Raw genomic sequence first — 10,109 nt, forward strand, 5'->3', positions numbered from 1 at the left:
CGTAATTTGGAATTGCGCTGGTAATGACTGCATAATTTCTGCCCTTAGGTAGCATCACATGTCTACAACTTCAATTTCTTCTCTTTTGTAATAATCCTAAATGTTTCTCTGTAGTGTCCCATTCTTTTAAAATATTACCAGTTATGGTCCTAAAAAACGCTAGAAAATAAAATAAAGAGACATCGGGAAAATGATTATCATTAAAGCCCAACTCCAGGTGCAGATAGTTTTGTAAATTCTGATGTGTAAACAAATGCTACCTCTACACCAGCCATTTGTAACCAGGGTTCTATGGAACTTCAGGGTTTCTCTAGAAGTTGTTAGGGGTTCCTGACTTATACTTTTGCTGATTGACCTTGCATTTGATAATGTCTGCATAGTTCTGGGGACAACACCACTTGGTAGCTGCATGATGTTTTTTTTAGAGATCCATATTTCCACTGGACATCAAATTAGGATGTATTTTCCCCATTGAAAAATAAATTGGTTTTAGTAGGGGTTCCCCAAAACCTAATCAATATTTATAGGGTTCTTTGGAATTTGAAAAAAGGAGAAACGCTGCCCTAGGCCTATAAAAAAAGGTTCAATTGAAACCTAAGAGCAGGGACTTTGAATTGTAAACAGAGTATAAACACTTCAGGGTACAGAACACATATGGTAAAATAATATACAGTACATATAATAGATCTTTCCTCACAAGCTCCAGAAACTGGGATGCCCCACAAACTATTTAATGTAATGAGCTTTTATTTCCAGTATTAAAAATGCTAAAGTCAGGAGAACATATTACATAGAGAATCACCAAGTCTTAAGGCCTTTTACCCTATGTGTTTCACATTATTTGGCCAAAGCTGCTCAGATGATGAGAAAGCTGTAATGATATGCACCATACTCAGCCAGTGAAAGAATAAAGCCCATATAAAAAGTTCTTCACATATATAGATACAAATTTGAATATTTAGGGATGTGCCTGTTTCAACAGACTTTATACAAATTTTACTTTTGTCCCATTAAAATATTATTTTTACTCAGGTTGCTGTCCTGTACTTTAAAAACAATACTTTTCATTTTCCCGCTGTACTTATATCCTACTCTCAGTATGAGAACGTAGGGTCTCATAGACTGCAGCCCTAGCACTCCTCTGCCTCATCTCCCCTTGATGGTTTTGTAAACGCTGTGTATTGTGAAAATGGCCAAGTGGAAACGGAGTACACAAAAAATGTCACTAGACTTGCAGTCCAAGACACCCATGTCTCAAAATCAGAAATGGCCAGAAGTACAGAAGAAATTGTGCAATCTGGTATAAAGAAAAGTATTGATTTTTAGGTAAAGTGATGATCCCATCATTTATTTCAAGTGAGAGGAAACATTGGTTTACACCTCCGATCTTACAAAAACCCGCTCATCCATGTGGAAATCTGCTTTAGGCAGCAAAGTTGAGATCAATACAAGAGTACTGCTGACCATCTGTGACACTGGTAGATTGTTTTATGCCTTTGCATTTATGGCACTTTTTAGTTTGTTTTCTATGAAGAGATAGACCCACACAGTATGATACATGACCACTAGAAAGCAAAGTATGATACCATGCTGGTTTCCTGGACCATAAAACTGTGCTTGGAATGTACAGAATGTAAACTGTATGCTGCTAGGAATAGGTTTTTGGAAAGAAAAGTACTTACGTGTAGATTACATATGTATTATATATGTAACATAGAGGAGAATTTATATAATTTACATTTATTGAATTATTTATATCAGAAAACCATATTGAATATGATTTAGGATTTAGCTGATGTCACTTCATGTGCACCCACTGAAGTCCATTGGAATTTCACATCCAACATACTCATAAAGAGGAAGTGAGAAGGAGGAGCACATGGAGGGGAGATTGAGGTCTGGTGTAAATAAAGCATGGGACAGACTTGTGTTATGTATAAAATGTAGAGGTCAAAAGTGTATATTTTGTATATATTTTATATAGGGTTTGGGTCAGGCATGTGTAACTTACAGAGTACAGGGTTTAGGAGTATGTAATGCACAGAGCACAGAATCAGGCGTACACAATGCACAGATTGTAGTGGAGAAAATTACAATAGGCACACATTGCAGTGGTCAGGAGTATGTAACAAATAAAGTGCAGGAGTCAAGAATATATAATATATAAAGTGCAGTAGTCAGGGGTGTCGTAAAACCACTCAAAGCGCTCAAACAAAAAAACATCAGTTCTGAACAAGTTCTAACTGTCATTAGATTAAGGTTCAGATAAACACTTAAACCCTTTTCATCACATTGAAAAAAACAAAGAAACAAGTTTGTGCTGTTCAGGACTTTTTAAAATAAGGAAAAATCAAAGATTTGGAGTAAGTATAACTTTGACATCCAGAAGCAGTTATTGATCCTCTTGACCAATTACTTGACCATGTACCCTGTGATGGCATGTGCATATATATGAATAATATTCAGAAGGTGACATGTCATTTTTTCTTAGGCGGGAACATGCTGCTGTGTGGAAAGTCGTATTCGGTATAAACAACTTGGATCATCCATCTGATTTCATGCAGACACGTCTCGTCAAGACAATAATCCTTCATCCACGCTACAACAGAGCTGTGGTTGACTATGACATCAGCATAGTACAGTTAAATGAAGATATTGTGGAGACCAGCTATGTTAGGCCGGTGTGCTTACCTTCCAAGGGCCAGCTGGTAGAACCAGACACATACTGTTATATTACAGGCTGGGGACATATGGGCAACAAAAGTAAGTAGTGGTGTAATATATGCAGAGTGATAACATGAAATGTGGGGCTTTGTGGTATATTTTTATATATATGTATATATTTAAGCAATGTACAACAGATGGAAGTCCTGAGTGGAACTTTGGGCAAATTGATTCACAGCATGAAACTTGGAAGCAACCCAGATTTGGGTGTCTAGTTGTTGAAAAGTTGAAGAAACAGCTTAAAAATAACCTAAAAAAGTATACAGGATAGTTTCAGCTTCAATGCCTGGGTACTGGAAAAAATGAATTTATACTTAGAAAAAGTCAACAATGTATCTTGTGGTTTTGGTTAAATATTGTGCTCTACATCTGACTTCATAAATAAACTAAAGGTACAGCATGACAGAGAGGATAAGTATCTTTGGCAGTTTTTATTGATCATGATAGCAGATTAAAAGCATGTCTGAGACAGTCCATTTATAAACATATATATAAAAGACATTATATAATTAAATATTCAGTTAAATAAATCAAAGCATTTTCTCTCATCTCTGACCACGTCTTCCACTATTATAAACATATGTATGTGGAATGAAAAGCATTCTTATCATGAACATATTTATGATCTACCCTAATAAGTAAATGTGTATTGAAGTGCTCCGGAATTGACCATTCTTGTAGTAGTTACATGTTCTAGCAAGTTTAAAGGTACATTGTAAGTAAATAAAAATAATGGAAAGGAAAAAGAAAATGGTTAAAAAGTTCCATTTTAATAATCAACCAGGCAGGGCTTTATTGCAGAAGGGGACAGGCGATATTCCTTTTGTAAAAAGCATTCTTGGTATGCCTGTTCACTCTCTTCATTTGTCAAAATTGCTAAAGGTTGCTGGAATACGTCCAGCCCATCCAGTCTTCCCCTGCGGTTGCGGGGACTGAATGAACTCCCATGCACCTGTAACAGAACGGTTGAGTATAAATAAGGGTTACTACTAATAATTAATAATTATTAGTAATAATTTCCACAGGCTTTACATACTTTTCACTGTGGCTCTATGGGCTCTATTTAAAAAACAAGAAATTGGACATTCCCTCAAACATTCCCTGGTGGGAATTACATCCTGCTATTGAAACACACGGACCTGGAACCTGAATAGAGGGCATCTTTACCGATATTTGGATTAAGTTCAGTGGTAAAGAACTAGAATCTAAGTAGACAGTAAGGGTGTGCACTCTAATGTGTTTTCAGTTTCCAGTACTCAGTGTGAAACTAATTGCACTGGGAAATCAGCAGTTCTGTGCAAAAGTAGGTGTATATATCAATGACATGCAACAACCGCACAAATAAATGTGTGCATAGAGCACAATGATAAACTAACTTGTCAGATTTATGAAAAATATGATTTACCTTATGACCTTAGTATTTTGTGCTTTATCTATGAAGAACGTAATGTATACATGCAGAACAATTACTAACAGACCATTCAAAAAATTAGAATCAAATGCTGAGCATGACAAATGTTAGTGATGTGGCTTATTAGGTGTACTTTGACTGCACTGAAGTTACCTGTCATTTGTAGAATATTTTAGAGCAGACATGAATGTTAGGCAATAACTATTTCTTTTTTTACTTTACCCCTTTTAACTAAATGTTAATACCTGAAGAGGGAAGGAAGCACCTACAGTAGTTATGGATAGCATCTTTTTATGCTTTGTTTTACTGCATCTCTTTTATTGCTTACCTTGCTCAGCATTTATTTTGCTACATTTTAGAAAAATATTTATAAAAAATCGATAAAAAACAGCAGTAGGGATGAGTTTAAGTTGCACTCTGGGAGATTCAGCTTTAGGGGCATTAGTTACAATAAAACATACCATCATCCTGCTTTTTTTTCTCCTCAGTGCCATTTAAACTGCAGGAGGGAGAAGTTCGTATTATATCGTTAGAGCACTGCCGAACCTACTTTGACACAATAACATCCAGAATGCTGTGTGCTGGTTATGAATCTGGTACAGTTGACTCCTGTATGGTAAGTTACTTTTTATAGTTGGATGTTCCCGTTTTCACATAGAGTTCTTCTACACTTGTGGTCTAAACATGGGGACCATCACTGCAGGTCCTAATAGTACAGTAGTAGCCAAGGACAGGGAGCATTTACGCAAATCAGTACTTTATTCATTTAGGGTAAAATAATAAGTTCCCCACTATCCTAATTATAGTTCCCTTTGGACACATGGGTAAAAATGCAGCATCAAAAGAAAATTCATATGTATTCTCATAGTAATCCTCCTTTATTCTGTTTAGAATCCCGGTAGACTTTGAAGACTAATTTTATGTATATAATTTAAACAGCATGCTTGCTGCAGTAGAAAAAAAAAAACAATTGTGTAATAGTTGTCATAATACACAGTATGCTCATATTATTTTTAAGCAGAAGGTCCAAACCTTGTTGCTGTTTAAAACGGGTAAGTTAGTCCTTACTGCAGATGTACCAGCACAGAAACGAATATGAACGCAAAAGGGTTATAATTTCCTAAAGCAGAACTCCTTATAAAACAAGCTAGAACAGTTCCTAACAGTTTTCTCCTAAAGCCAATGGTGCTCCAGCTCCAGGATGAATAGCAGCATGAATGGTATGTTAGCATGGATGTTATCAGCATCCTTTATGCCTCTATTTTTTTAAGTGCAAATGTTTGGGGTTGGGGGTGGGGGTATTATACATAAAGTTACATTTTAGTATTCACATGTTATTATGTACTGTTTAGTTCAGAAGTAAGGACTACCCACTGCTATTGGTGGTGACATTACCTTAACTTAATGATAACAGACTAACTGGATTTAAAAAAAAGCCAGGGGTCATTTTAGTTAGGGGGTGTTGGGAGATAGGGAATCTTAAAGTTGGAATTTAGCTTTAAAGCAAGCACGTAACCCCAAAAAAACCCTCACATAAACCAACCCTAAAGCACAGGGATTACTCTTCTTCTTCCCTGGGCCTAATGGAGAAGCAAACAAGAAGAGGGGTAGTTTATAGAACCTGTTGCCTTGGCTTGCATTGACATATTTTAGTCTTATAACAAGGTTAGTTTGAGGGTTGATGTTGGTGTTAAAAAGGGGGCTTTTGTAAGAGTTTCAGGAAGTGGTAAAATTAAAAAATGTATTGGAACCTAAAAATATTTCTAAACTCAACCCTAGATCTAGATATACTTTTAGTTTCTGTCCACCTAGTTTCCTTTATCTATACAGAAAACAAATGATTTTGTGTAGTATATATCACAGCTGTGTTTTTTGTCTTATTTTCTAACAGGGAGATAGCGGAGGTCCACTGGTCTGTGAACAAACACCGGGACAGTGGACATTATTTGGTCTCACTTCTTGGGGTTCGGTGTGTTTTTCCAAAGTTCTTGGACCCGGAGTCTACAGCAATGTGTCACATTTTGTGGAGTGGATTGAACGACAGATATACATTCACAGCTTTTTAACTGACTGAAGACACCACAGAAAGTGAAATCTATCAAAAGACTGTTCAGAAAACGCCTTAGCCTCCATGGAGGTTCTACATGTGCAAATATTTGTTGTGTGTATCTATGAAATTCTATATATTTTTGGTTTCAATATTAGATATTTTAGTCAATTTTTTGGAACTTTTTGTACATATTTGGTCACAGTTATGTTCCACTGTGTGAGCATTCCTAAAAGACACGGGGCTTCAGGAAGTGTATTTTGCTGTCATGCACAGGGGTTCGTAGGGGAAAATGTGTGTTGGAAATCCTTTTTCAAGTGAGATTGAATGAAACTAGTTTTAAGCTGCTTCTGTGCACATTAAAGATCTTTGTTTAGTTACAAGTCTTGGCCAAACGTATTGAAGAGCTAGTATGTTAGCATCATTTTGTCTCAATCCACATTCAGTATTTCAATATATATAATTACCTGCCACGTTTTGGTTAGGAAAAAGTTAGAATAAAGTGTACCTGAACTATTGAAGTCTTAAATAAAAGGTATTTGTATGTTTAACTCTAAAATATGATTAACTACATACCTTTACTTTGTCTCTGAAGTTTCATTTCTGAGATATTTCCATTATTGCCTATAGGCTGAACACAAGACCACTGGCAGGAAGTGGAAATATATTTGGAATGGGACTTCAAAACCAAAAAAAAAGGTTTGTCAGATATGACAGTTCACATTTATGTATTTTAACACTTGCCTTTACTTCCAACCTCCATAACTTACCGTAACTCTAAAACAATGGTCAGTGTAACCAAATAGTGATATAATCAAACAGTGCCTGACAGCCTTAATGGGTCACCCCACTTTTGACCACCTTTAAGGTATAATATTGTATGAACAAATTAGCTTGTTCCTATGTCTGAACAGCCTGTTAAGCATTGGTCCTTGGTCTTAAGGTTGTGTTGTTTCCAGTTAGAACTTTCCATGGAAGCTGGGGAATAGTTGTAGATCCTTTGTGGATGTGAGGCATATTTAAATGTTTACACAGGGCAGGAGGAAGCCACCATTGCTGGTCTCCTGAAAGTGCTAGATACTTGGTGGTGTTTTGTTTAAGTACGGCTAAGTTGCAGGCCTGAAACAAGCATTAGAATTTCTTATTACTATATCTGTGGGAACTAGGTGCTTCAGAAAGCTTTAAAACCAAAGTCCTAGCTTGACAGGCAGGAAACTAGACTTCTCAAATCTCAGGTCAACCTACAAAATTTTCTAATGACTGGTTGACATTAACAACCCCTTCACAACATTTTGGTGGATTTCGGCTCACACACAGTCATGTAGCATGTAAATACAGCTTATTCTGATATAGAATTTTTTTGTAAGATGCCACAATCAACAGCATAAGGATCTCAGTGATGTTGAAAAGCAACAAATTGTCATGGCTAGATGACTCCCAAACTCCAGGTCTTGTGGGGTGTTCGGTATGCAGATTTTAGTGCCTACCAAAAGTTATTAGATTACCAGTACTAGTGGAAAACTGGTAACAGGATTATTGGCGCCTAAGGCTCATTGATGCTTCTGTGTGGGAGGGGGGTAAAATGCTAGCCTGTCTGGTCCGATCCCAAAGAAGAGCACTGTAACACAAAATGCTAAAAGACGTAATGCTGTGCATGAGAAAGGTGTCAAAACACACAATGTATACCAGAGTGACATATACTGATCAGTCATGCTGGCCCCTGTCCATCGCCAAAAGTGCCTACAATGGCAGAAGGTGGATCATTTCTTATTTTTTATGATGCAGGTGGCCAAGGGGCAGGTGAAACTTTTACCTGGGAAGGAGGCAGAAAATTACATTATGGGAAGAATGCAGACCTGCATCGGCAATGTAACCTAAAGGGATTACTGATAGGATCTTGGTGTCAAATACCACAGGACATCTTCTAAGACCTAACAGATTCCTTTTCTTGACGTGTTAGAGCTGTTTTGGTGGCCCAGGGTGGACCTACACAATAAATGGCAAGTGTAATTTGTTGTTTTACTGATTTGAGTATATTTTACTGTTAAAAACATACTAAATCATTAAATAGCTACATACACAACGTAATGAAGCGATCCTCACTGGCTGATGTAGCAACTTAACCCATCTCATTGTTTCCAGCTTATGTTCATAGGATCAGTACCACTATAGGCAGATTTAGAGTATGCATTTAAACAGCACACAACAATATTTTAGCTACCCCACAAGGAAGAATTGTCTCATTTAAATGTGAATGTATATGAAGAAACAAAGCAGAATGTTTATAATTACCGAAGAAAAGAATCTTGATATATGGCTTGTCTGACATGGCAAAAAACAAAGAAATCGTACCATCCCTCCTCTGCAGCTTTTCCACATCCATTGCAGTTATAAACTAGCGCCTGTGCTTTTTATTAGTGGTCTGTAAATAAAGAGATTTAGATTTCTAATAATTTGTCTTTTATTATTGAAAATGTATAACCATGAACACATGGGGTCTGTTGTGTGTGTGTCTCTACCCTATCAAAACCCAAAAACCGAAACGTAGGTGATTGGTGTTCAATTTTATTGTCACTAACAAGTGTGTGCAATGAGATGTGCACATTACATGGTATGACTGTGTGAGGCATGCTTTCTTAAGGATATGTCAAAATGTGAATGGCTTAAAGCTCAGCTAACAGACACAAACAAATGCAGTTGTGTGTTCTTAAGATAAAAAATACATTTATAAATGAATATTCAAAATATATTCATAAATACACCATTGGATGTAGTTTTATTTTTGAGGAAGTATCTAAATTTAAGCTGGCACCGGCCTCTTGCAAACCCTGTACAGCAGAGCTTAGTGTAGGGGGAAGCATCTGCAGTTAAAACTCCCCACTTACCTCCTTCATCACCCTGCTTGTAATATTGGTTCAGGATAGTGGTAGTGGTGCAATGGTGAGGGTGATATTTTCTTGGCACACTTGGACCCCCTTAGCACCAACTAAGCATTTTTTGTAATATAAATTTATATATATATATATATATATATATATATATATATATATACACAATTTTTATTGTTGATGGCCATGGCACAGTATACTGATCTTCTGATGGCCATTTAATTATATTAAACTGATTTCTTCGAAAATGACAAGTCCACTGTACTCAAATGGCCTCCACAGTCACTAAGTCTATCCAATAAGCCACCTCTGGGATGGGGCGAAATGGAAGATATGAATAAATAATGTGGAGCCGACAAATCTGTAGCAATTGTGTGATAATATTATGCCCATATGGACCAAAATACCCATGGAATGTTTCCAGCACTTTGGTAAATCTATGAATTAAGAATTATAGCAGGTCTGTAGGCAAAAGTGGGAAAAGAATGGGTTTAACCCTGTACTGGCAAGGTGTAGGTAATAAAGTATACAGTCATTGCCAAACATATTGTTGTTAAGTTGAGGGTGCTAATAATTTTGTCCAGGCCATTTTAGATGTTTTGTGTGTTCTTCCAGTGCCCACAAAATAAAATAAACATGACAATATCGAAGCATTTGTAATTGCAACAAGTTTCTCAAAGAAACGGTGTATTTTCTGACATAAATGTAAGGCTGCCAATATTTTTTGCCCTGACTTTATATGCAGTAGAATTATGGAAGAAATCCAGAGCAGTGGATGGTCAGGGTGGTAAGAAGTGGAGCCCCTGCCCCGACCTGTGACCACAGCAACATGCGTCTCGTAGGTCACGACCCCACTGCTACCACGGCAACTAACACTTCGGTGCAAAATATCCAAAGAGCGGAGGATAAGAAACAGAAATGTGTCTTTCGTGTGAAAAGACGACTGCTGGAAGGGGAACAATATTTCTAATATATTTCAGGAAAACCTTATGAAGAAGGCATTTAGAGAGGTCAAGTTGTTTATTTTGTATTCAACAAG

General features: G+C 36.8%; 1 protein-coding gene across 1 annotated transcript in view; it reads left to right on the forward strand.

Moving 5' to 3' along the window:
• The window catches only part of CORIN (corin, serine peptidase), a 125,686-nt gene extending 117,051 nt beyond the window's left edge, over positions 1-8,635 (forward strand). The window contains exons 20-22 of the mRNA XM_072406258.1: positions 2,492-2,763; positions 4,624-4,751; positions 6,027-8,635. Coding sequence (XP_072262359.1) covers positions 2,492-2,763; positions 4,624-4,751; positions 6,027-6,209 — 583 coding nt within the window. The 3' untranslated portion in view covers positions 6,210-8,635. The remainder of the gene's footprint in view (positions 1-2,491; positions 2,764-4,623; positions 4,752-6,026) is intronic.
• The last annotated feature ends 1,474 nt before the right edge of the window (positions 8,636-10,109 follow it).

This window comes from Pyxicephalus adspersus, chromosome 3, assembly GCF_032062135.1.
Source record: "Pyxicephalus adspersus chromosome 3, UCB_Pads_2.0, whole genome shotgun sequence".
Lineage (NCBI taxonomy): Eukaryota > Metazoa > Chordata > Amphibia > Anura > Pyxicephalidae > Pyxicephalus > Pyxicephalus adspersus.